The sequence below is a fragment of the Dasypus novemcinctus genome, chromosome 14, assembly GCF_030445035.2.
Source record: "Dasypus novemcinctus isolate mDasNov1 chromosome 14, mDasNov1.1.hap2, whole genome shotgun sequence".
Classification (NCBI taxonomy): Eukaryota; Metazoa; Chordata; class Mammalia; order Cingulata; family Dasypodidae; genus Dasypus; species Dasypus novemcinctus.
In genome coordinates, this window is record NC_080686.1 from 96309040 (window position 1) to 96334415 (window position 25376).

Genomic DNA, 25376 nt, shown 5'->3' on the forward strand with positions numbered 1-25376 from the left:
GATGGACTCACTGTTTGCAGTGAGCTGCCCTTTCTGCCACCTGCACACTTGGCAGTGGGGCAGAGTGGCTCCCATCTTGAGCCTCAGTGTCCCTACCTGTGAAAGGGGTTAAGCGTGCCTACAGGCAGAGCTGAAGAGAGGAGCAAGGCACGAGAAGCCTTGGGCTTGGGACCTGCACCTGGCGTGGGAAAGTGCTCTCAGCAAGCTCCGGGGCTTGGAAATGGGCCAGCTAACCTCATGCTCCCCAATCTCCACAGGCCCCCAACGCGTCCGTGCTGGTGTTTTTCCATGTCGCCATGGAGGGCGACGCAGGGGAGGGGCGGCTGCCCATCGACGGCTCCTTCCTGGCTGCTATTGGCAACCTCATCGTGGTCACTGCCGGCTACCGAGTGGGCGTCTTCGGTTTCCTGAGTTCTGGTGAGTTGCTCCACTTGGGGTGGACTGTCGCCCCCTGAACGGAGATGCTTCCTTGTGTGCATTTGGCCCCTTGTTCCCAAGGACCCTCCCATCGCTGTCACTGCCTCTCCTTCTGTCCAGCTGAGCATGCAGCAGAATGCCCAGCTCGTGCATGGGAACCTCCGGCATGTGGGTCCCCGAAGATGATAATAGCTGTTGACCTTAACTGGGTACTTACTGTGTGTCTGAAGCCATCCAAGTACATTGCATGTTTTATCTTGAGAACTATAGATATGTAGGAGAGTCAGTTGGGGCTGAAGGAGGTGAGAAACTTGCTCAAGGGCAATAGCAGTGCCAGGGTTCACCAGGGGTTTCCTAGCTCTGGAGAGCTTTAAGGACTGGATAACAGCTCCCTGCCCACAGGAGAGCATCTGCTCTGAGTGAGGGCTGGGCGCGCATAGTCCCCCCACCCTCTCTTAAATTCTGGCCTCACTGGGAACACTGGCCTGTCCCAAGTCCGCCATGATCCGGTGAACCACCTTGTTATGCCATCCATCCTCCCCACCAATCCCCAGGGCAGAAGTGAGCTCTGTGCCAATGGAAGCATCCTCCATCTGCAGCTTCCTCTCTGCCTCCAGCCCACCATGGTAGGAGAGGACCAGGCAGCATGGCAGGGGACGGGTAGCCTGGCGTTGGAATCCAAAGACCCAACACCAGCTCTGCCATTCATTGCTACATGACTGTTTTAGCCTGCCAAAGGGCTGCCAATGCAAAGTACCAGAATCTGTTGGCTTTTACAAAAAGGGTGTTTATTTGGGGTAAAAACTTACAGTTCCAAGGCTGTGAAAAGTCCAACTCAAGGTACCGTAAGAGGTGCTTTCTCACCCAGGTCAGCTGCCAGGTAGTGAAGCAAGATGGTGGGCAATCTCTGCCTGGGCCATCTCCTGGAGCTCAGCTGAGGTCACCCAGGCATAGGGCTTGTCTTTGACTGGGCCTCTTCTCTCAGGCTTGGCTCCTGTGCTTTCTTCCTGATTTCAGCGGCGAGCTGTCAGGCAAATGGCTCGTCTCTCCCTGGGGCCTCAGGTGGTTGAGCCTCTCCTTTCTGTCGAATGGCAGGAACAAAAATGGCAGGGCTTTCTTTTCCCTCTGTCTGTCTCAATCTCCCTTTATATCAGCCCCAGCAAGAGGGCGGAGAAAACACCAGTCACACCGCACTGATGGAATCCCGTCAAATGGGTCTCACACCCACAGGAACGGATTAGTCTAAAACATCCTATTTCTCTTTTTGGGATTCATAAAATAATTTGAAACTGCCATGGCGACCTTGGACTAAACCCCTCCTTTCTCCCAGTCTCAGTTCTCTCCTCTGTAAAATGGGAACAATCTTACCTGCCTCTATCCAACTAAAGGTACTACATGTGAAAGGGCTTTAGAAATTGTCATGGGCTTTAATGCCATCGAGGACGAGACTGTGCTCCACCTGTGATTTCCAGGGATCTCATCTAAGAACAGGAGTGTTTAATGCACTAAGTGTGGATGTGCAAATGGCCAAATGGCCGGAATGAAGGGCTCGACTAGCCGGGGTGAGTGGGGTGGGCATCCCAGTGTGAGCAGATCCTGGGGGTGCTTGGGAGCACGTGAGCAGCAACGGGAAGGAGAGCTGACGGGCCACGTGGCGTGAGACCTTGACTGCCAAGAAGAAGATTCCAGCACAGACAACACATATGCAATGGGCCATGAGTCGAGGAAAAACAGGACCAGATGCTAATGTGAGAGGGGGGTGATAAACAGATGTCCGATTTTGCTCCATGGGGAGCAGTTCAGTGGCCACAGCACGAGACGAGGGGCCTGAGGGCATCGCGCCTCGTCCTTTCCTGGCTTCCTGTTCTCTTGCTGGGTGACCCTGGGTCCCTTGCTTTCTTTCACGCCCCTTTCTTTACAAAGACTTGGGTGACGTTCAGTGCTCATTCTGTTGAGCCGCGGTTGAGTGGAGCTTTTCAAAGACATCACTGGCATTTTTGACTTAGACAGAAGAGGGAATTTCCATGTGTCCTCTGTCCCCAAGGGGCCGGGGGATTATGATTTCATGGACTGTAATTTTATGAAGATTTCATGTACTTCTGGAAAGTCGAACTCATTGCGGCTGCCTCTGGGGGCCGCACGGGGAGAAGCGAGGGACGCGTCCTGCCCCCCGGGCCCTCTCGTGCCTGACTCGTACCAAGGCTGCGTCCCCAGCTGCGGCTCAAGACCTGGGGTTCATTTGGCTCAAAGGAAAATCCGTGAGGAAGGGTGAGGGGGGCTAGCCTCACTCAGGGGACCTGCTGGCCCAGCAGTGAACTGCCCCTTTCCGGCCCTCTTCAGGGCTTCTTTGCAGGCAGTGCTGGGGTTCAGTCATGGCCCGGTCTCGGCATGAAGCTGACGCAGCCCCGGGCCTCTTCCGTCACTGCGCCGAGGCTGCTGGGTGTGGGTGACCTCATCTGACAAATGCTTGCGGCGTTTGTTGTCACATCCCCGGAGGAGCCACAGACCTCCAGGCACCAGGGGCACCCTTTAAAGGGGATGAGGAAAGATGAAAATAGGGGGCCAATCCTGGGTCTGATGAAGCTGGCTCATGTCTGAGAAGAGGCAGCCAGGGCCGAGGGCGCGCGGCAGCCGTGGTGCCTGAGGAAGGGTGCGGGCGAAGGAGGGTGGGGGTCCGGTGGTGGGAGGGGGGGCTGTTTCCCAGCCCTGGAGCCCGCAGGTGGGCCAGGACCTGGGGGCCTCGCCGCACAGCAACGGCCTCTCCAAAGGCGCAGGGCTCGGGGGACTGGCGTGCCAGGCCCAGGAGCCTGGCCGGAGGCGGGGCGCCTGGTAACCATAGTAACTGTGCGGGGGCGGGGGGCCCTACCTCGTTGTCCCCGGGGCATCGCGGCCCCTGTGTGACTCGCACGGTCTGCTACCCCAGCTGACAGGAAGACGGGGCCGGGGACTCCCCGTCACAGGTGCGAGGGCTGCTGCCCAGGTCGCCGGCCACGGGCGGATTGAGAGCGTGCCGGGCCTGAGACATCGCACGTCATTTGACACATGAGACTGGTGGCGTGTCCTCTGCCGGGCACTCCTCTGTTGCCCTCACGGTTATTAATCCAGTCCTCACGGCCACCCGGGGAGGTAGGTTCTCTGCTTAGCCCCACTGCCCCGAGGCGGCGGTCACAGCACCAAGGCTGAGTCACTTGTCCAGGGCCCCACACGGCTCAGCAAGACCCAGTCAGGACCCTGCTGTGAGCCCTGAACTGGGGAAGGGGATGCTAAGGTTGGTTGAAGAAACCAATTAGACTGCCAACGTGGTTGGACCAGAGGGGCAAGGGGCTACGGGTGAAAAGGCGGGCAAGGTGGGGGCGGGCCCGGTGGATGGACAGGGGTGTTGGCACACTGCCCAGTATCACACAGCCACGGCACCCTCCCTTGGGTGCCATGAGCAGGGGTCCAGGCTTGTTAAATGCACGGACGCCTCAATTTAGAAGCTCTTAAAAGCTGGTAAGAAGTTGAATAGGAATGAAGGAGTTATGGAGGCTTTTCGAGCAGAGAAATTTCCATAAATGGAGCACTTAAAACTTGTAATGAACACACAGTGCCTTGCACATCACAGATTTTTCAACAAATGCTTGTGGGATTGAACATAGAAGAAAGAATGCTGCAGTGAATCAGGACACGAGTCCTAACTTTTTCTTGAATCAGCTGCTTGCATCTGATCACACCCCTTGCCTCTCTGAGTCTGTTTCCCCACCTGGAAAGGAAATGGGTTGGACCGGGTCAGACATGGTTGTCTGTTCGCCTTCTTCTGCGGTGCCTGCCGAGGGTGCATCACCGAGGACCGGAGTCCTTTCTATCCTGCCCCCTGCTCTCTGCTCTGTGTCAGCAGAGCCCAGCACAGAGCTGGCACATGGTGGGGCTCTAGTCATGCTTGTCTCATGAGTCTCCTGAGTGTCCCTTCAGTTCTGACCTTCTAGGAGTCTACAGTCCCCAGAGGGTCAGGCCTGGCCCTTGTCCTGTAAGTGGGAAGTTGACACATGGCAGAGGAGACTCAGGGTCAGTTGTCTGACTGCCTGTCCCCCCAACCATCCCTGGACACACAGGCCATGGACGTTGCTTCCCGACCAAGGACTTGGAGGACTTGGTCCTCCTCAGTGGATGTTCTGCTCTCCTGTCCTGCCTGAGACCTCAGAAACAAACTCCTTCTTCCTAACAAATACAACATATGGGCAAATCCAGAAAAGGACGCAGCCACAATCATGCCGTGGCCTCACCAGTCCCAGAACATGAAGGCATTTGAAGAAATGCCGGAAGTCTCCCAACTGGAAGAATAACTTGCATTGTTGTAGCCCCTGAGCTGGTGTTCTCCTCAGGCTTGTCAATGCTAAGTTGGGAAAATCAGGATGCAGGATTGTTCTATTTGAGACCATGAGGTCTTATTAGTGGTTGGTTTTTAGCAGGATAATATTTTCATAGTTTCTGGCATGATACTCAATCCTTACAACAAGTATGCTACAAGCTCATTCACTCACCTAACCTTTGCTAAGGACCTACCATGTGCCACTGGATGTAACAGGCTAGCAGAGAAGACAGCGGTTGCCTGTGCCTTGAACGAGGAACCTTTCTTCCCCTAGCGCTCAGGGAAGGCTTCCTGTGACTTGATGGAGCAGCTGAGACTGGAAGGTTGACCCAGCAGAGGAAGAAAGAAAGCCAAGGGGCAGGGAGGGTTCTGGGCAGAGGGACCACATGTGCCCAGCTGGGCCCTGAGAGAAGGTGGGGCTCCTTGGGGCTGAGCAGCTGGTAGGAAGCCTGGGTGGTGGGAGAGCAGGCCTCAGCGAGGAAACGAAGGGAGGGGCATGGATGGGCCCTGCACGTGGGGCCTCCAATACACGGAAAGAACAGCAAATTGTGTCCTAAGGAAAATGGGATGAGATCAGAGATATTAAATAGGATGGGGAAAGGTGTGTGGTGTGTGTGTGATCAACATTGTAAGTTTAAAGATCATTCGATGTGATATGGGAACTTCATGGAGGGAGGAAATGTGTGCATGCAGGAGACCACTGAGAAGGCTGTTGTAGCATTTCAGGAGAGATGGTGGCAGAGGTCACTGGAGGGAGAGAACCCGCAGGCCTTGGGGGAGGAATGGGGCTGATGGAGGAAGAGGAATCAGGGATGACTTCCAAGGTTGCGCATGAGCTGGTGGGTGGGGGTGCGGTGGAAGGAGATGCTGGTTGGGGTTCTGGAGGCGAAGTATCAATTCCATTTTGAGTGGAATGAAGTTGAGGGGCCTGCAAGATGGCCACTTGGAAAAACGAGAGGGGCCTGTGGTCTGGAGAAGTGGGCTGGGCTGCTGATGTCATCTGCGAGTCATTGGCATTAGGTGGTGATTGGAACCGATTTCCTGGAGTGAGCACAAAGAAGGGAAGGGGGCCTCCATCAGCCTGGGAAGGAGGTGTGGCATGACCAGGCTTGGTGGAGGGGAGTGGGTTAGTGGAGTAGATTGACAGGGAGGGTCTGTTGAGTTTGGAGGGTCGTCCGAAGGATGTGGGCATGTAGTGTCCCCAAAAACCTAAGAAGAGCTTTTTTTCATCTGAATTGTTTCATGAAAAAATAATAGCGCCGGATGGGCTCTCCGCAGACATTTACTGAATTATATGGAAAAGGAATGTGCACTCACCTCAGTCAAATGCTATTGGGAGGTCACAGTGGATGAGATGGTGGGAAGGAGATTGATCCAGAATACTAGAAAGACCTGGCCCTTGCCAGGGAGGAAGAGGTATGGAGGGTGGCCCTGTGAAGTTAGGTGACAAGTCCAAGGTCTCCTAGCTAGCCAAGGCTAAAGCTAAAATTCAAGCCTGGTGTGTCTGATTCCAAAGCCCATGCTCTTCCCACTGTCCCACACTGTGCTTGGAACCTGAGGTCCCGACCTGTGGACAAGAGCTCAGGTCTGCCAGAGGAACCACGTATCTGCTGCAGACAGCATGTGATGATCTAACCTGTGGTTGCAGAATCACAAGGGTAAAAGGCTTTCCTCCTCTTTGAAGGTTCCAGCGAGGTGAGTGGCAACTGGGGCCTTCTGGACCAGGTGGCGGCTCTGACCTGGGTACAGAATCACATTGGAAGTTTTGGTGGCGACCCTCGGCGCGTGTCCCTGGCAGCTGACCGCAGCGGGGCTGATGTGGCCAGCATCCACCTTCTCGTGACCAGTGCCATGGGCTCCAGACTCTTCCGCAGGGCTGTGCTGATGGTGAGTTGGGGTCCTGTCTTCGCTCTCACTGCAAATGCTGGCCAGGGGAGGTGGTCCTCCACTGCCTCTCTTAGACCACTTGGCTTGCATTGTTGGGTTTTTCCTTATCCTTTGTCCTGAGTGGATTCTCCTATGGCCATCTGTCCATGGATGCATGAGTCTAGGGTGCTGAAGGGCTCCGTGACTACTTCCCACTCATTTCTAAAGCAACAAAAATTCTAGCTGGTGACGGATTTGGTGGTTCTGAACCATCAACCACCCACCTTGTCAACAGGTAAATAGAAGGGGATGGAACACAGCATGAAAAACTTGCTGGTGGAGGAAAAGGTAGCGAGGATGGCACGGTTCAGTCAATAACATGCTGATCTCCACTTGACACCCAAAACAGGAGAGGAGGAAAAACCTCATCTACTTCCCAGTGTTGCTTCTCTGGTGTTCTCTGTGCTTGAACTTGGAATACTCCCTTATGCTACCTGGTTTCTACAATGGTCCTGAGATTCAATTCTATGGCAGTTCAGTGATCTCACCAGTCCATTCCACAGCATTGTTGTTTACCTGGCCTAGGGGAAGGAATGTGTTCTTCATTTGAGGGGAGGCAGGGAAACCCAGAGCTTGCCCTGAGACCTGGTCCACATGGCTGCTCAGAAAATGGGGCAGCTGGGGCACCTGCCAGAGGGTGAGGGTCCAAAGGCAGGGCCTTCTTGTCATTGACTGTTGAATGGAAGAAACTACTGCTGAGGCAAAAGCAAGAACTCACCATTCGTGACACTACTGGATGGTAAGTGATGATGATGATGTTGATATAAAGGCATTAACGATGATGACAGTGATTATAATGAAAGAAATTATCCAGTTGATTATAGCATAAACCCTGAAGTTTCTTGTTCTGTCGTTGACTCCATCCTGTATTTTAATGAGCATCTGCTTTATGCCAGGCTCTGTGCTAGATGCTGGAAATTCCCTAATACATAAAAATATGTTCCATTTCTCAGGAAGCTTGGACTTTAATGGGGGGTGGGGACAAATACTGAAAACAGGTCTATTTATGAGGGCCTTCAGGCGGCTCAGAGAGAAGGCTCAGCCAAGCACAGGGGAAGGAGGCACTGTCACAGAACACTTCCCAGGAGAGGGACTGTCTGGGGGCTGCACAGATATTGATTGCGGGCCACGGCATGGTGACAGGGGAAGCTGTGCTGTTCACTGCACTCTGCAGGTCATGTGGAATCCGAGGCAGGAAGTGGTGCTGAGGCTGGGAGGCCAAGAGGAGCCAAAGAGGAGGCAGATCCTGCCGACGAGTTGAGTTTTTCCTGCGTGTCCAGGAAGCCATTAGGGCATTTTATTTTTAAGCATATGGATAACTTGCTTAGAGCTGGGTGGAGAATGAATTTAAGACAGGCAAGGCAGGATGTGTAGAAAGCAATGAGGAGACTCTAAATTAGCACAAATTAAAGAACGGTGGGAACCCAATGGGACAGCACCATGGGTTGAGAGCCCCACTGGCAATTTCAAGGCCACGTGATGGCACCCTGGCGTCATCCAGCTTCCCTGGGATACAAACCCCTGGTCATAAGGAGGGCGGGGTGTCACTATTTGGGCATTACTGAGGCGCCATCAACATCGTCATTGTTCTCGACCAGAAGCAGTGCCGCCTGCCACGCCGTCTCTCTCCTGCACCCACATGAGCGTCCTAATCCTGAAAACGCCCTTGCCGTCTTCTGCCTTGCACAGGCTGTTTCCTCTGCGCAGACACTGTTCTCCCAGCCTCCTTTCTGCCTGTCCTACTCACCCTTGAGGGGAGCCTTCTAGGCTAGAATTGGACCCCCTTCCTATGGCTTGGGCCAGCATGTACCCTCTGTACAGTGCTATGACTTCCCATTGGGAAATAATTATGACTAGTCCGTATCTGTCTTCCTCACAAGACTGTAAGCTCCAGGAGAGCAGGCGCAGGTGTTCCTAGCTCCCAACAGAACTCCAGCCCCTAATACAGAGAATCCCAGAGAGGCTCAGAAATTCACCCAGGGCGCTGGGATGGGGCGGTGCTCAGGCGCTTCTTGAGGGTCGTCGGTTCCCTCCTCCCCACCCTTCTGTGCTTCTTTCCTTCTGGGCTCCCTGGAAGCTGGTTCTCTGAAGGGGTCCATCTTTGTGTAGATTACCGGGTCTGGGGTTGATCCTGATGGGGTTTCTCCAGGGCGTTCTCAGAACCCAGACACTCAGGAGGACCCAGGAGACTCCAAAATGCCTCCCAATGGGCTCAGAAGGCAGACTTTTCTTTTTGAAGGTTTTGGTGTTTGGGGGATTTCAAAAATGAATCTGTTTTCACAAATGGCAGTGTATTTAAAAATAAACCCTCCTGTCTGGTTTAGTCATTTAGAAGCAGCTTTTATAACTGCTTCCAGCAATCTTTGGGATGCATGTGAAATTATTTGGAACCGAGAGAGCTAAAATACTTTAATATATTAGCAGTTCTTTACTGTCAGATGTTTGGGGAAAGAATGTGAGTTGGTCATTTATTTTTGCATTAAATCTTGTCTTTCTGCAAATCTTGGGGCCAGAACTCATGAAACAGAGATTCCTGTAATAATTAGAAACATATTTGTTTAGCACATTTGGGGTCACAAAGCACTTTCAATACATTATCTCATAGATCGCTCACATTGATTGGCATAGAACCTTTTCAATGTAGAGATAAATCTCGGGCTCAGAGAGGGTTAGTGACCTGCCAAAGAACACATAGCCAAGGAGGAGCTGAGCTGGGGGTAGAACCCAAGGTAAAATCCTGTGCTCTTGCTCTCTTTGAGGCTGCTTCTCCCAGGTCCTTGGGACTCTTTGGGGTCTCAGGGTGTAAGAGAAAGAACCTCGGGTAGAATCAAACATGCCCGGCTTAAGATGCAGACCTGGGGTGACACCTTTAACCCTGCAATCTTCAGCTACTAAATAAGAATGATTAATTCTAGCTCCCAAGGTTTCGGGAAGCTGTCATGAGATAAGCTTTGCAAAGTGTCCTACACAATAGGAACCCAAGACTCCCAAGCCCCCCTACCCTTGTCAACAGAAGGCAAATCCAAACCAAAACAGGTCCTGGGACGGGATGCTGGGTAGTTCACCTGCTCTGAGGTTGGGATGAAGGAGGAAAGAGGCTACCCGTTGTGAACCTGCATTCTGCAGCTCTGACCCCCTGGATGGTGGTAACTCAAGACAAAGGGGGCCTTGTCCTCTGCAGTATGATGGATGGGACTCAGAAAAGAGTTCCCTGGCCCTCCTGTGACCTCGCCCCGGTTCCACACTCCCCGCAAAGCTCCCCAGTGCCACCTATTCCAGTTCTCCCCCGGGGGATCCTTTCTGTCACTCAGGGCTCAGCTGACAGCTGGCCTCTGTGCCTTTCATCTCTTCAAATACAAAGAACCTCTGCTTCGTGAAGAGACTCCTATCTGGCACTTTTTAGGAATTCTGCCTTATTTTCACACTAGTTCTTTTTCTAACCTGTCTTATCCCAATGCTACTATGACCTTGTGCTTGAAAATGTGTGCGACTTTAACACTTGGCATAGCACTGGGAGAGCCACCAGGACAGCACACCGCTGAGTTTCTGTGAAACCGGTGGGAGGAGGCAGAGGTGTGGCTCAGAGCTGTCTGCTGTTCTGCAGCCAGTCTTTCTACCTCCTGGCATGGTCGCCCGCCCGTGCACTTGTCGTAGCCAAAACTGGCCTCACAATGCTTGGACTTTGCAGCTTCCTAATATACTTTAGGACACGTTTATTGAATTAAATATATATATATAATGTATAATTGCACATAGAATATATGTATTTCTGCTGGGAATTTGATTGTAGTTCATGGAATTTATCAATTAGTTCAGAAAAAAATCTACATTCTTTGGATGCTCAACCTTCCTTCCTTGTGGGCTAAGACACCACACCCACACCCATGAAAGTAGTATTTTTTTTTAATCTCCTTTAGGTTTGAAGTAGGTATTATGAAATCTTTGTGAGGCAGACTCCTGCATAGTCCAGGGCTCTGGTTGGTGTAATGAATGAAATCTTATTTCCTGTCGTATTTTCTAGTTGGCAAATCCTGGCATAGAGGAACAAGTAGATTCAACAATTTGCTGAGCTTGTTATTACTTCTAACGCTTTGTCTGTTGATTCTGTTGGGTTCTCTATGAAGTTATGTCATCACATGCAAATAATGGCCGATTTAGTTCTGCACTGGTCGGAGTATGACACTAAAGTGACCTGTCAGGTGACCCAACTCTAAGGTGGCTCAAAGAACAAATACGTTTCTTTTTCTCTCCTTCTCGTGACATTTCCCAAGGTGAGCCGTGCAGGTGTCTAGCAGTCACTCGAGGCCCAGGTTCCTTCTAGGTGTTCCTTTGTTGTCCCTCAGGGCTCTGTCCTCAGGTCAGGGTGGAGTCTGAGTTCCAGACAGCAGGGATGGGACAGAGGGGGGACGAGGCCCTCTCCTGCTGCCCAAGGGCTCAGCTGATGAGGGATGCACCCCCTCCTGCAGGTCACAGGGTCACACATAACTGCTTTGATTTGCTTTTTTTCTTTTTAAAGATTTTATTTATTTATTTATTTCTCCCCCTCCCCCCCCATTGTCTGTTCTCTGTGTCTATTTGCTGCATCTTCTTTGTCCACTTCTGTTGTTGTCAGCGGCACGGGAATCTGTCTCTTTGTTGCATCATCTTGTTGTGTCAGCTCTCCATGTGGGTGGCACCATTCCTGGGCAGGCTGCACTTTCTTTCGCGCTGGGCAGCTCTCCTTATGGGGTGCACTCCTTGTGCGTGGGGCTCCCCTACGTGGGGGACACCCCTGCCCTGCGTGGCATGGCACTCCTTGCGTGCATCAGCACTGCATGTGGGTCAGCTCCACACGGGTCAAGGAGGCCCGGGCTTTGAACCGTGGACCTCCCGTGTGGTAGATGGACGCCCTAACCACTGGGCCAAGTCTGCCGCCTTGATTTGCTTTTGATCTCTTTGCCTTTCTTTTTCTTTTTTTTAAAGATTTATTTTATTTATTTATTTCCCCTTCCCCCTCCCGCCCCAGTTGTCTGCTCTCTGTGTCCATTTGCTGTGTGTTCTTTTTTGTCCGCTTCTGTTGTTGTCAGCGGCACCGGGAATCTGTGTTTCTTTTCGTTGCATCATCTTGCTGCGTCAGCTCTCTGAGTGTGCAGCGCCATTCCTGGGCAGGCTGCACATCCTTTTGCGCTGGGTGGCTCTCCTTATGGGTGCACTCCTTGTGCGTGGGGCTCCCCTACAAGGGGAGCACCCCTGTGTGGCAGGGCACTCCTTGCGCGCATCAGCACTGCGCGTGGGCCAGCTCCACACGGGTCAAGGAGGACCAGGGTTTGAACCATGGACCTCCCATGTGGTAGACGGACGCCCTAACCACTGGGCCAAGTCCTCTTCCCTTTTTGCCTTTCTTGATCATTCCTGTTCATGTTTCCAGCTATTGTATTAATCTTACTATTATATTTAAATAACATTTTGCTTTTTAAAAAATCTTCTCTATTCGCTGTTTTAAAAACTCCATTTCATTGATGTTGGCCCTTATCATCTTTTATGCTCTCCTTTTTTTCTTGGCTAGTCTGTTACTCTTTTCCAACTTCTGTAGTTGAAAACTAATCTCATTACTTTTCATCCTTTGTTTTCTGAATAAAGTATTTTCAGAATACTGGATAAAGTTACTATTTTATCAGTTATGAAAAATATCAATATGTCATTTATTTCTAATATTTTCTTATTTCCTGCATTATTTCTTTCTTGATTTGGTTTTATCTGTTTGTTTTTACTTTTTTCCTGATTGTAGAACCTTAGAATTTTTACTATGCTCTTGCAAATTGATTTCCACCTATATTGCATTGTCATCACAGAGCTTGAAATGGATGAGGCTGACTCTTTGAGAAGGACTTCCTCTGTGATCTAGAATATGCCCCATTTTGTTGTCTGAAAAGTTAAATAATGCTATTAAAGTCTATCTACTCACTTATTTATTTTTGCTTAGTCTGTCAATTTCTGAGAAGGGTGTGTTAAAATCTCTAAATACAATTATCGATTTTTCTATTTGCCCTTCTAATAGTTGCTTTATATATTCGGAAACTATAATCTTCGATTAATGTATATTACAATCATTAGATCTTCTTAAATTTTTTTTAGGACATCTCTCCTTGCTCTTATGCAATTTATTTTTACCTTAATTTCCATTTTGTCTCACAATAAAATTAGACACCAGTTTTCTTTTTGTTCATTTTGGCCTGAAAAAGTTTCCACCCCTTTATTTTCAAACTCTCTGCATTCTTTTGTTTCAAGTATGGGTTAAGTATACATAGAAAATGCAATCCTGGATGTTTAAAAATTCGTCCTCCACATGGCAGCCAGAGTAAACTTTTAAACATAGAAATGAGGTGATGTCATCCCCCCACTTCAGTACTTCCTGCGGCTTCCCATTTCTCCAAGAAAGGAATCCCAACCCTTTCCCACAGTGCCGGCGCCCTCCGGGCCCTGCCACCCCCTCCACCACTCCCTCCTCTGCAGCTGCCCTCAGCCAGCACCGGGTCACTCGGCCTTCTTGCTGCGCTGTCGGCAGGCGGCCTCGCTTCTGCCTCCAGGAAATGCCTCGAATACTCTTCCCAGATCTTTGCGTGGCAGTTTGCTGATCATCTTTCAGGTCTTGGCTCAAATAATGTTGCCCCCGCAGAGGCCTTTCCTGATCACCCAAGGCCTCCTCCTTGCCGGAAGCGGCTTATTGATTCACGGTATCAAGCTCCGTGATATCAAAGACCTCATCTGGTACTCACTGCTAAAGCGCCGGCTCCTGGAGCACCATCTAGGATAGAGTAGGTGTCTGAAAAACTACTTGGGAAATTCTCGAAAGAATGCACGGCAGAGCTCTCACAAGCAGTATGCAGAAGTAGCTAGATGAGACAGAGAATTTTCGTAACAACTGCTACAAATGTGCTCTCTCCCTTGATCCCATGTCCACCTTCAAGTTCAATAAGACAGCCTCGAAAGTGATAACATCTGGTTTCCTTAAGGCTTGCCCTCAAGAAGAAGCTGAGCTGCTACCCAGAGCTGGCATCCCCTGGGGCTTCCTTGCTCCCAGGTCTCCCCATCTGCAGGCTTATTTGAAAATTTAGGGCCCACAGAGCTTTGGAACTGACCGCCCACCCATCTCACCCCAGAGGCTCACATTCCAGTGGTTAAATATTTATTAGGTTTATTTTAATTAGGAATAAATACAGGATTTGGCCAAGTGTAATGCTTCCCACGTAGAAACCCCTCGCGGTGCTCCCCAAATCGTATTAGTCAACGGAAGACGATGCCTGAGACACTGTCCAAACATCTGGAGCTCACCAGGTCTCGCTGCCTCGAGGTGGGAGTCCACATGCGCGGTGCTACATTCATATCTTCAGTGGTGGCTGGCCCCTTGGTGGACTGTGCAGGAAGCCACCCAGATCTTGTATAGACACTGGACTCTGCCGGTAAAGACAGTGAAGGGATTGCATGGACACTCATCACTGGCACGATGACCTCACATCTACAGAATGCTTGTGGTGGACAGGCAGACTTCTCACACACGGAGGGGTACCCCATGCAGCCCCCTCCAGTTCCTCTGAAACGGGGAGGAATGAGTCATGGACTCCTCGGCAGCCCCCTCCCTAACTGGATCGGGATGGGCAGCTGGAGAGGAATATTCTGCTTCTCTGGATCTTCCCTGTGTTTTTCCTCTCTTAAAATTATGTACAACAGAATGAAGCCATCCTGCCTCCCCATCTTTTCTGGAGCTTAGCATTTTTCCTCCTGTGGATGCCAGACCTTGTTAGAATAAAATCGCGGCTGGATCAAGTCTTTAGAACTGATCCATTTCCTTTTTCAAAAACTCCAGCCATCCTCACCAACTCCATCCAGCCATTCCTTCTCTGAAGATCCAGATGAAACATGAGCTCTTGGACCTCAGGCATCCACCCAGGCCCTGAGGTTGTCTCTTTTTGAACCCTGGCTTTCCACGACACCACTCTCTGTCTAGACTGTGGACACCTCTGCTGGAAGCTGGGGCTTAGTCATCTTTTTTTCTGTCCTGACATTGTACACAGACCTTAACACAGTGCTTCTTCGGGTGAGATGACTGAATGATGGCTGTTAATATAAGCAAGAATCGCTGCAACCCGGAGAAGCTCTTTCTGTGCTGTAGAGCCCTGGCAGGGGATACGGCGAAAGCGGGCACGGCCCTGGGTCCGCCCTCTTGCTTTCCCCACCAGCAGCATCGCCCTCTCCTGTGTGCTTTACCCTCTTCAGAATCAGAGAGGTCCTTTCCTTCTGCCTTTGTCTTGTGGAAATGCCAAAGGCGTTTCCTGATTCAGGTTGAATAAGGAGCACTAGCATTAGTGTCGCTGAGTTCCCTTAAAAGGAGAGAGATGCATGCCAAAGGTCTCCTGAAGGGTTGGTGAGGAAAAGTTCTACTAGGGGGACCAATTTGCAAACCCGGAATCTTCTGGCAGGCTGCGGCCGTGGGGGTCATCTTCCTCTCAGGCTTTTCTCAGAGTCCTTTGAAGTGACTTCAGGCTGTAAACCATCTGGAGAGTTTGTTGGAGAGCGTCCTTGGGCACTTTCTTACCAGAGAAAGTGCTTCCGTCTTGCACACACGCGAGGCACGCACACATGCACACGGGGTTCCACTGAAACGTCCCCAATCACGTCGTAACTCAGCATTTCACAGCACCCAAGAGACATCAGGACGGGGTCCCCTCTGTCGTGCTGTGGAGAAGACGTGAGTTTGAACCTCTGCATGGCCTCTCTCGGCTTCTAGAAAACCTGGGGTTCCCCAGGGAATCCGGCTTCTCTGCAGGTTCCCCGGTGACAGTCCGAACCCTGTTCCTTTTGGGCACAGAACACAGAGTCTGTTCCCCGGCTAGTCTTCGAAGTAGGGCGGCGACGAGAAGAAAGAGCTCTTCCTCTTGCTGCCGCTGTACACCAGAGACAGGCTCTTCTTCTTCCGCTCAAAGGAGGGGCCTTCGTCCCCCGTCAGGGAGAGGTAAGAGGCGATGCTTTCCCGAAGGCCGTAGCTGAAGAGCGACTCGTCCACCCCGAGGGGGTGCTCTGTGTCCTCCTGCAGCCTGGGAGGGGGGAAGAGGGCAGAGGAGGGGAAAAGAGACAGAGGGAGGAGGGAAGGCAGAGGCCCAAGAGCTTGGTTAGCACTTCTCGAACGCGCTGCTCCAATTCCAGGGCTTCTCCCTGAGGGCCCCGTGACCCTAGGCAGCTCCCCTCACCTCCCTGACTCACTGTCTTCCTACGGCTCAAACTTCCGCCCGTGAATTTTAATGAGCACGTCTTTACATTGACAGGGAGGAGCAGGGTGATTCATCTCCCAGGCTCTTCTAGGCTCTGACTTGCTCTGAAGTCACCAATGGGATGTCTGATTCAGGGTTTCATTATTAGGGAAACCTGCTGATCTCAAACGATAGGTATTCCGTGAAGTGCATTAGCTGGCAACCAAAGAAATGAATCAGTGGAAAAGCTTTTCCCCTTGGGAAAACCGTCACTTAGGGTTTTGCTGCTGTGTTTCAGCTATTTGAGAGGGTTTCTAGTAGTGTGTCAAATGTATGTAAGATTGATCTGCATGTTATTCTTTGGGGTCCTAACACTTAGAAAAAGCGAGGTGGTATTTTTCATCTAGAACATTGGCTGCAAACGTGGAATAGACTTGATCGCCCCGAGGCCCGCCGGCCTCCCGGGGCTCAGAGGGCTTGTGGGGGTCCACACCCGCTGGGTGCCACGCACAGCAAGGCCGGCGGTGACCGTCACTGGCCAGGGTGCCACATGCCAGGCTCTCCCCTGGTTTTTGCTCACCCGTTCACGGTGGGGGTGGGGGTGGCGCACACATATTCACGCACACACACTATATACGTGCCCTCCTCACACATACACATTCACACACTTGTCCATCCCCTACCCACACTCACACACACCCGTGTTCACGCTCACACCCCCTCACCCATGCACCCACACATTCACACACTCACACCCACCCCCCTACTCATGTACTCCCTCACACTCAGTGCACACTTACACGTGCAATTCACACACTCCCTCCTCACACATACACACTCAAACTTTTCACACACACTTTCACACTCACACATTTTCACACACGCACACATACACATTCCCACACACATTTTCACACATTCCCACACACACACTTAGACGCTTATGTCCCTTCACCCACACTCACACACCCTCACACCCACACCCACCTGCTCACACACAGATGCACGCATTCACCCACGCCCACAGGCACTCCACACATCCTACCTGGGCACCCTTTTCCAGTCGAATGACTTCTGGCGCAAGGTGACGGGTGGGCTGGCAGCCTCCGTTGCCGGGGCGGTCGTGCTCTGCGTCAGGCAGGGCGTGGTGAGCACACAGCAGAGACCGTCGGCCACCTCTGAGGAGGGAAGTGGGACAGCTGGTCAGTGGGCCTGAGGACGCAGGACCAGGGAGGGCCCCAAGGCCTGGGCCACGTGGGGAGACTGAAGCCAAGATTTGGGAAGGGACATGGCAGGTAGTGAGTGGCAGGGCTGAGATTCCTGCACCTGAGCAATTGTTCCAGAAATGCAACATGCCCTGAACACAAGCAGCATTTACAAGGCCCAGATAGGGAGAAGTGCTTAGGAGCCAGGGTCAGCCAAACGTGGGTTTGAGCCTCAGCTTCACCCCTGATGGTGGGTCACCTGGAACCTCTCTGAGCCTTAGTTTCTTCTGCTGTAAAAAGAAAGGAGTGCGCGAATGAGAATGGCTAGCAGAGTGCCTGCAATGCTTATGAAATGTGCATTGAAAGGTGAACCCAGTGCAGAGTTTGCCAATTCCATCAACTTCATGGGTTGAATCTCTTGTGTGCAAGGATGGGGCCAGGTACAACACTGATTCTTCCAAAGCACAGAGTTGTGTTTCACATGGAATTGGTGGACTAAAGACATTTGCAGGAAGACAGGCAGATAGAGGAAACATGGAAGGAAGAACGAAGGAAGGAAGGAAGGTCAGAAGGAAGGGAGGGAGGGAGGGGAAGAGAGAGGGAAGGGAAAGGGAGAGAGAGAGGAAGACAGAGGAGGAAGTAAAGAAAGCACAAGAAGGATGAAAGTTACAGGAAGGGAAGAGAAAAAAAAGGTTAAAAAGGTGGAAGAGAGAAAGTGGACAAAAAGAGAAGGAAGTAAACTCTCCCTTTTCTACCCTAGATTCTCAAGCACAAAGAGAATCAAAATTAAACAAATCCATTTCTTTTTCCTTTGACTAGTGTGAAATGTCTGAGCTTCTAGCATCCTTCATCTTTCCAGGAACATTAAGATACAACTTCCATCTCTTCGAAGCCTCCCCGCAGCCCATTCCATGCTGAGGACTTGATTGTGTTGGTACGTCAGGCATTCTTACAGATTAGGGGATACTGTGCGGCCCCTTCCAGGCCAAGGACCCCCAGGGCCTCTCAGTTCACACTGGAGGGGAATGTCTGAGGATGCCACCACTGCCTTGGGGCGAGTCCAGCACGAGTCTCCGCCAGCTCGTTACACCTCTGTCAGTCTATGCCTTCTGCCTTACTCGGTTGTCCTTGTCAAAGAACAAAAGGAAATTGCAGCCGAAGGCACAGGCCCAGGCTCTCAGGGAATGGCCCTCAAGGGCGCTCCTTCGGGGTTTCCAGTCTGACTCTCGCTGTGAGCGCCAATGTCCACCCACGCTGGCACGCACTGAGAAATGTGAGGTCGGACCATGAGGTTAGAGGGAAGCTTAATTGGATGTGAATCTGAACTAATTACCTGTCACAGGCTGGAAATTGAAAGGACCTCCAGGTTATTGGGTGAGGGAGATGATGTCAGATAGCAAGACGAGCTACATCAACCACAGTGCACCATCTAGGCAGCAGGAAACTTCCTGAAAGTCCTTCTTTAGAGGCTTAATGCTTGGGTGAAAAGGCAGATTTTCACAAAGAGCCAAAGAGCCTGCACTTACAAGCCTGGAACCCGTGCCAAGTGTGATCTGGCCTTACACACTTCAGCCCACTGAGACCCACTTCGACACTGTGAGGCCTGCATTGGTAGACCCACTTTGGGGGATGACGAAACTGAGGTTCCTGGGCCATGCCATTTGCTTGGGGCCACAGAAATGTGATCCAAACCTGCCTCATTGACTCAGAGCCAGGACTCATTCCCAAAGCTGCCCACTGCCTCTTAAATGGAGAAGAAAGAAATCCTACACCGCCTCTGGGGTCGGGAGTTACTAGTCTGATTCAACCTAGTCGATGTGGCAACCCAGAATGCTCATTGGACTCTTGGAGTCCAACATTGCCACAGCCCAGGGCCACGTTTCCTATCACGTCATTTTCCTGGTGATACTTTTGAGCTCATGTGTGCCTTGCCCTCTCTGTTCTCTCAAACACCACTGTGTGTGGAGTACTTTAGGATTCTGACTTTTCACCCGCACCCTGTTTTTGGTCTTAATAACAATCCCATGAAGAGGTGATATAATTCCCATTTTATAGATGAGGAAACTGAGGCTCTGGGATGTTAAGTGACTGCCCAAGGGCTCCTGGATAATAAATATAAAAACCCTGTAAAACAAAGAAGTCTGTTCAGACCCGTCATCACGAATGTCCCTGTTTATGTGCCTTTCGGAAGAAGCTAATGGGAGATAGAACTGGCCACGGTGCTTCCACTTTGGAGTCCTGAAGGGCATAGAAAGCAGTCAGGCTTTTGGACCCGGCTCATTTATGCGCACAGGTGATGCCTCCAATCTATTTATTGACGCACTTGCCCGGAACAGGCCTTTGGAAGGCGCTCGTTCTGCACGGGGCTATGATCCTCCCGGTAGTCCGGCGGCTGCCACGTGGATTTGGCGGCCCTTAGCGCAGTGGCCCCAGGGCTGGCCTGTTTGTCAGAGTTTTGCCAGAGCTGCGTCCTTTTCGTGTTTGCTTTTGGCTATGCAAAACTTATGGTCTCCTCACCTCTCAGATGATTGTTATTAAAAGCCAAATACCACAACCAACTTTTACTCATCATCACTAAAAGTTGGCTGCTTCCAGGACTCCCTTCCTCTTTCATTTTTAGCTAACTGCTAGGTGTGCGGCTGTCACAGAACCGATATTTGTTATCGTGTGTTTTGCGTCTGCCCCGCACCAGCCCGTGCTGGACACGTACCACAGACGACTGTGTTTGAGCATCGCCGCAGCCCCCGCATGGGCCGTCCTCTCCCGCTATCCTCCCAGGGGCCCGGGGCCACGACAGGACGAGTAGCCTGCTCAAGGTCTCGCTCAGCTCCCGAGGAGCAAACCCGATGGGAGCGTGGCCTGCCTCCCCCAGGCAGCTGTTTTTCTTCCATGAACTGATAACGGAAGGCTGTGTGGATGCCATCTTTCTCCTCAAAATGCTTTTTACTTCTTTGGTTCAAGACGCCACATCCTAAGAGCAAAGATGCCCAGTGCTGTGGGCACAGACATCCCGCCCGGAAGTGGGAAGGTGCCGACCAAGTGAGAGCAGCTTCCTCCCTGCCTCCCTCCACGGTAGCTGGGAGTGGAGGAGCAACGAGGGACCCGGCTGCATGTGCAGCAGCAGCTCGCGTTCTCTGGCCGGTTACTGTGAGGCAGGCCTCTCCTGAGCGTGTCCCATGTGCCAACTCAGTGGCTCTTCACGACACCCCCATGATGAAGGAACAGTGAGTCTCTGCATTACCAGATGAAGACAGCGAGGCACAGAAATATACACAACTAGCCCCAGCTGCCTGGGCTAGCAACGAGCAGATCTGGAATCCACACACAGGGGCTCCAGAGTCTTCCCTCTGAACTGCTGTACTCTCCAGAATGTAGCCTCTTTTTATGTTCCTGCAGTTTCCATAGGGTGAAAGGCGATTCACGGTCTTTCTCTCCCCGCTCTGTGGGACACCTCCGCCTCCAGCCAAGCCATGCCACGCTCCAGCCTTCTCACGGGAGGGGCCCTGCCCTGGCAGCCCGGGAACCTTTCTACCGCTCTCCCAAGCCCAGGGAGGACACACAAATGAACAAGCCACAACCCCAGGTCTTCAAAGCGCTTCCTGGGAGGCAGGGACCCGCTCTCGGTGTGTGAGGCCCCACGGCGGCAAGTGTAAGCCGCCTGCTGGGGCAGCTAAGCCGGGCAGTGGATTCTGACACGAGGACGCGCTGAGGCTTTGCCGAGCCCGTGCCCTTGTTCTGACCCCGAAGGATGAGGAGGATTTTGACAGAAAAGGGGAAATGAGTGCTTTTCAGAACAAAGCCCCAGAGGCCCCAAAATGTATAGCCTGCTGAAGAAAGGGCATGCTGTCTGCGCTTGTGAAGAAAGGGGCAAATTAATTTGTTTTATCTGCAAGGTTAGCTGCAGTGTGCTTCCTACATTCCCAGGCACCGGGACTGAGTCTGAAACTTATGGACTGAATTAAAGAGACGAAGAGCAGAGCAGGATGGCAGGATGGGCGGGAGGCGTGATCGGTGCCTCCTGCCCCAAGTCTGCTCCCAGCTAGACTGAGGGCGCCATGGGGCACTGAGCCTGGAGCTGCATGGGGCGTCCCTTACCAGAATAGTGGTTCACCAGGTCCTCCAGGCACTGGAAGGTAAGCCTCGGGGAGATATAGTACCAGTTGTTGGGCAGGCGGCAGATGCGGTAATGCTTCACCTGCCTGTGCCTCACCGACAGGGAGTAGAAACCTGTGGGAGGCGGAGAGCAGATCAGCCGGGTCCCAGGGACCGCCCGACAGCCCCCCACTCAAGCCCTCTTCCCCGCCTAGCGGTAGCACAACGAGGGTGGGGCGTGACACCCCTGCGCCCTGAGCAGCAGCGCCCCCCGCTGAAGCCGCGAAGCTCAGATGCAGCTCGCAGTTTGGAGACCATGGCGTGGAGTGGTCTCGACGCCCCGTGAGGCTGGAGGGGGCAATCCTGTCGCCCGCACAGGTCTTCAGGTGCCCAGACCCAGCTCGCTCTGCTTTTTGTGGGGCGCGCTTGGAGCGCTTCCGCGTCCTTTTGTGGTTCCTTTGGCCTAATTGAATCATCATTTGGTGGCCCCTGAAGGTCGGGGTCTGTGGTCACACTCCTGGGTCCTGGCCGGGCTCACTCTCTAAGGTGGTAGTGACGTCGTTTCCCTGCCTCGTGCCCGCTCCACCACCACCACTGCCCACTCCCCCTCTCTCGGTCCCCACTTCCTCTGACTTATGTTTGATTTCCTTGTAAATTTGGAAAAGGCTCTGTGAAGTCATTTTCTGGGTATCCCTAAGAAGCATGTAGAACGTGCCATTTCTCCGTAACCACCATTAGAGCGCTGGCCTGCTGTAGGTCTGTGAGTGGAACTGGTTTTTGGAATGACTGCGGGCAGGTCCTTCACGAGGATTGGACTTAGGGTGTGTCAAAGGGTCCTCCCTGCTCTGGCTCCCGGGGTCCCGGGAGTGAAAGATGCTTGGGAACTGGTGAGGAAGGAAAGGGCGCTCACTTTGGTTGAAGCTTTGCTTCATGTGCTGGGCAGGCTCTAAACAATTTGCAAAAATAGTGTCTCCACTGATTTAGAAAGACCTTGGGAGCTATTATCCCTACGTATTTTATAGATGGAGAAACTGAGGCTCAGAGGGACATGGCCAGAGGCACACGGCATGGAACGGCAGACCTGGGGTTTGACCCTTTGTCCTAAGCAGGCCCCCCAGAGCAACCTCACGGGCACCCCAAGCCTTGCCCAGGCCTGCCCGCTGAGTCAACCTGCGTGTCTTCCGGTAATGTCAACAGGGACCAGCGTGCTGGTAAGCAGGTCAAGGGTAGCAAGTGGAAAATCATCAGCGCTTTGCATACCCAAGGGAGCAGAGCCTGTCGCCCCACCCCAGCCACAGTGCGGCGGCAGATCTGCCTGACAACAGCGATATTTTTAGTTGAGTCTCATGCTGGCATCTTCCTCCCCTGGGCCGTGCCAGCTTAGGCGGATCTCTCTGAGTCTGGGTGTCCTGCCTTGGGGGCCCCCCTGGGACATGCGGGGAGCTTCACCTTCCCTTTGATCCGCTCTCCCCCTGCACATTCAGGTTTTCAAGAAACGCGTAGTTCTGGGTTTTGTGACCATATCATCTATACACTCCCTGCTTCCCCAGAATAAACAGGGTGTTTATTCTGTTCCAGGCCCCAGCACCAGGCAGCTCTGGCGCTTGATAGGTGCACAAGAAATGTTCTCAGAGGCAGCATGTTCTCTCTTTGATAGCAAATGTACAAGAAGTACGCTAAGAACTTGGGAAATATCTTACACAGTATTATTATTTTAGTCTGGGGGAAATCTTAGCTGTAAGTGCTTGGCTCCTGGAATTCTTTTAAGGGCTTGCTCCATCCCAGGCAAAGAGCTCAGTGCTTTACTGTTACTAACGCCACGTTACACAGAAGGGAGCCGAGGCTCAGGGACGAGGCGGCTTCTTTAGTCATCGGTGGAGCTGAAACTAGAACTCGGGGCCCTTGTGCTGAACCACCACAAAGGGCGCTGCTGTTTCTGTCTCCACTGCATTACTTAATGAGTGGGGTGCAAGCGAGATGAGAAGATAAAGATCTTGGCGAGGATGGCAGAGCAGACCTTTGCTGGCCTGGGTCTCTGAGCCGTCTCGTTTAACTGTAGGGTGCAGAGAGAGCTGATGTGCAGGCCTCCTGGGCGCCAGGAGCCCTGCAAGGGTTGCCGCGTTGGAATTTCCCACCAGCTGGCGAGGCGGGGGGGGGGGGGGGAAGGGGGGAATCTTCACTCCTCGCAGATGAGAGAACCGTGCTCCGAGGGTCAAGAGCCCGCCCGGGTCTCAGTGCCTGAGTGTGCAGCCCAGGCCTCGCCAAGGCCCCGCTCTCCCGGCCCCGGGGTGCCGTCGCACCTGGCGTGCGGTTCCCTTCTCAGAGATGGAAGAGCTTCCCCCAGGAGCTGGCAGGGCCCGCACTTGGCCGGGGCCGCAGCCGGCTGCCGGACCCGTGCCACGCCCCACGTTCACGCTGGCCACGCGGCGGGGTGCGGGCTGCAGCGAGCCAAGGACGTGGGGTCGGTCTGCATGGACTGTAGGATGAGGGAAAAGGCAGCCGTGTCAAGGGCCGGTTGGGGAAAAAAGACCAAAACCTGCTTTCTGACCCCGGTAAGGGAAGGAGGAGCGGAGGCGGCTTACCTTTCTTGGTTTCGCTCTCCCGGATCATGAAGGAGCCGATCTTGGTGTCGGGCAGCTGCAGCAGCTCCTCGGCCTTGTCTCTCCCCAGCCCTTCGAACAGCCAGCTGCAGAGAAGGAAGGCAGCTGTGAGTGCCCAGCTGGTACCTGGCTCCCTCCCCCAAAGACCTTGATCTTGTCCAGAAAAGACTGTTGGGATTAGCGGAGGAGGGCAGCCGGCGACTCGTTCACTCATTCGTTCACACAATCTTTCAAACAAATTTCCTGAGAACTTTTTTGTGCCAGGTATTTCATGGGATAACGGGGGCATGAGGTTGTGTAATTTCTTACCTCATGTCTCAGGTGCCAGCTGAGTATGATATGCATTGGGCGTTATATTTGGTGTAAGCGCTATAAAATGTGATCAAGCACCTGCTTGATAAATTGTTTGACATCCGTCTCCCTCACATGCTAACCACCCTGCTCTTCCCTCACCACCCTATGAGATGGGGACCGTCTGTCTGCTCTGTTCATCGTCGTGTCCAGAGTGAATGAATGAATGGGCACAATAAAGTAGGAAAGAAATGGTACATAATTTCACCAACCTAACAAGCCCTTTTTGCAGTCATTTGCTTCTTTCCTGTCTTCTTTATAAATGTATTTTAAACACAGCTGTCATGCTGTACATTGATCTGTGTTTCTTGCCTCTTTCACTGACCAGTAAATTGTAGCCCCGTTTTCCAGGCGTGCATTCCCCCTTCATAAGAGGGCAGACACTTCTGACTACCCTTCAGAAAGAAGCTCCCTACACAAAGGAACCTATGTTCTAAAAAGAAAGGGACTACACTCGTTTTTCAGAGCAGGCTTGGCCAGATCTCCCCATGGAAGGAAGGCTTTGTGTGCACATCCCTTTTTAAAAGACTCTGTATCTCAGTGAATGGACCCTGGCTTTTGATCAACAGGTCTGACTTAGTGTATGCCCCAGTGAAATTAATACTGAACTCTCACGGCCCCTTAACACTCAATGGCATACAAGCAGGCAGTGGAAGAGTTCCAGCTGGAAGCTTCTCAAGTCAGAGCTCCTTGGTGAGAGGACCCAATGGCATAATGTCCAATTCCTTTTCTTTATGCCCTGTTCTCTATGCTCACTTTGGTTGTTAAAATCAAGACTATGCGACGTTGGGCCCTAAATTTCATATATTCTATTAGTTCTGCACAATGTCCGGCATACTGATTACTTTAGCATTATGTGACAAAGATTTATGTTTTTAAGTCCTTATATGAAATCCCACTGATAAAAATGAAGATGGTAAAACAACAACAATGGCAAACATTACCAGGTGTGAGTGCTAACTATGGGCCACATACATTGGAAGCACTTGAAATCTAGTTCTGCTATCAACCCTGTAAGCAGGTAGTCTTAACCGTCTTTTACTGATGAGGATACTGAGGCTCAGAGTGACTCTGATTTGTGTCCACCTTTCATGTTAGCAGGTGGTAGAGCTAGAACTGGAATGCATTTTCTGGGAGGTTGAATTCCATGTTGATAACCACTGTGTGCAACACTTTCTCTCTTCCTCACCTATATTTTAAGGGCTTTTATTGC

General features: G+C 52.0%; 2 protein-coding genes across 3 annotated transcripts in view; one reads left to right on the plus strand and one right to left on the minus strand.

Annotated features, from left to right (window-relative positions):
* TG (thyroglobulin) overlaps positions 1–25376 on the plus strand; it is a 249481-nt gene that overhangs the window by 138788 nt on the left and 85317 nt on the right. The window contains exons 40-41 of the mRNA XM_058276072.1: positions 258–417; positions 6450–6652. Of these exons, the coding sequence (XP_058132055.1) occupies positions 258–417; positions 6450–6652 (363 nt within the window). The remainder of the gene's footprint in view (positions 1–257; positions 418–6449; positions 6653–25376) is intronic.
* Positions 13849–25376, minus strand: part of SLA (Src like adaptor) — a 66791-nt gene continuing 55263 nt past the window's right edge. For both annotated transcript variants that reach the window (XM_004467581.5, XM_004467580.4), the window contains 4 exons: positions 23795–23898; positions 21216–21347; positions 16961–17093; positions 13849–15762 (listed from right to left, as the gene is read on the minus strand). In XM_004467581.5, the coding sequence (XP_004467638.1) occupies positions 15558–15762; positions 16961–17093; positions 21216–21347; positions 23795–23898 (574 nt within the window). In that variant the 3' untranslated portion in view covers positions 13849–15557. The remainder of the gene's footprint in view (positions 15763–16960; positions 17094–21215; positions 21348–23794; positions 23899–25376) is intronic.